This window comes from Vombatus ursinus, unplaced genomic scaffold, assembly GCF_900497805.2.
Source record: "Vombatus ursinus unplaced genomic scaffold, bare-nosed wombat genome assembly UNPS02014175.1, whole genome shotgun sequence".
In the NCBI taxonomy this organism is placed as follows: Eukaryota; Metazoa; Chordata; class Mammalia; order Diprotodontia; family Vombatidae; genus Vombatus; species Vombatus ursinus.
The window spans coordinates 1,530,880-1,531,936 of NW_020953953.1; the positions used below are offsets into that span (position 1 = coordinate 1,530,880).

General features: G+C 59.4%; 1 protein-coding gene across 1 annotated transcript in view; it reads left to right on the forward strand.

Annotated features, from left to right (window-relative positions):
- The window catches only part of PTPRH (protein tyrosine phosphatase, receptor type H), an 8,560-nt gene that overhangs the window by 2,080 nt on the left and 5,423 nt on the right, over positions 1-1,057 (forward strand). The window contains exons 5-7 of the mRNA XM_027860076.1: positions 15-188; positions 397-660; positions 829-1,055. Of these exons, the coding sequence (XP_027715877.1) occupies positions 15-188; positions 397-660; positions 829-1,055 (665 nt within the window). The remainder of the gene's footprint in view (positions 1-14; positions 189-396; positions 661-828; positions 1,056-1,057) is intronic.

The window sequence follows — 1,057 nt, forward strand, 5'->3', positions numbered from 1 at the left end:
CCTCCAGCCTGCAGATTACACCTACTGGATCAGCTGGGGCAGAGAGGGTGTCCCCAGAGGGGCAGACAACACCAGCGCTGAGCAGTATACTGCTGAGGCCCTGGAGCCTGGAAGCCCATATGAATTTAGAATAAGGAGCATGAGCAACGAAGTCAATAGCTCTGCCCAGATGCTGCGGGTGTTCACAGGTGAGGCAGGCTCCCAGCCTGGGAGGGTGGTATCTGGATGGATGGTGTTCTTGGTCCTGGGGTTAAGACAGCCCGGAAGCGGTGACCTTTAACTCACTCTGCGGAGTGTCTGATGATGAGGATGGAGGTGGTTGAGCACGTGTGGGCAGAGCGCGGTGGCTCTCACCCAAGCGGGCTCTTGTCTACACTTCTTTTGCTGGCCTTCCAGAACCCAATGAGGTCCGAAACCTGCAGGTGGTGAGACAGACCAACAACTCAATTGAATTCAGTTGGATGGCGCCTGAGGGGCCCACCGAGCCCACCTACCAAGTGTCCTGGTTCTTATCTGAAATCTACCAGAGGCAGGTCTTTACTAACGGCACCAACTTCACTGCTGACGGCCTCACTCCGGGGACTTGGTACCAGTTCTTGGTGAGGTCCGTGACAGAGGATGAAGCCCAGAGTCCAGAAAGGACAGTCAACGCCTCCACAGGTGAGGCCCAGGGCACTGATCGCTCAGCAGCAGACCTGCCCCCTCCTCCTGGGGAGCAAGCTGGAGGACCTGGAAGCCAGGGCCCCTGGGGGTGAAGGGGTGGAGGAGGGGGAGGGGACAACTGGACCTCGGGGCCAGCAAGGAGTTCATCACAGACGGTCCTCTCAGCTCCAGACCCCGTCACCATCACCTCCTGCACTAGTGATGCTGCAGGCTATGGGGTCATCCTGACCTTCGCCTGCCCTGCGGGGAACCAGGAGAGCTTTGAGTATGAGCTGGGTGGTCATCAAGGCACTTGGCCGAGGCCCTGCCCCAGCTCCATGCCCGTTGGGGGACTCCAGCCAGACAAGTCCTACACGGCCATCGTGTGGAGTCTCTGGGCGGGGATGAAGGCTGC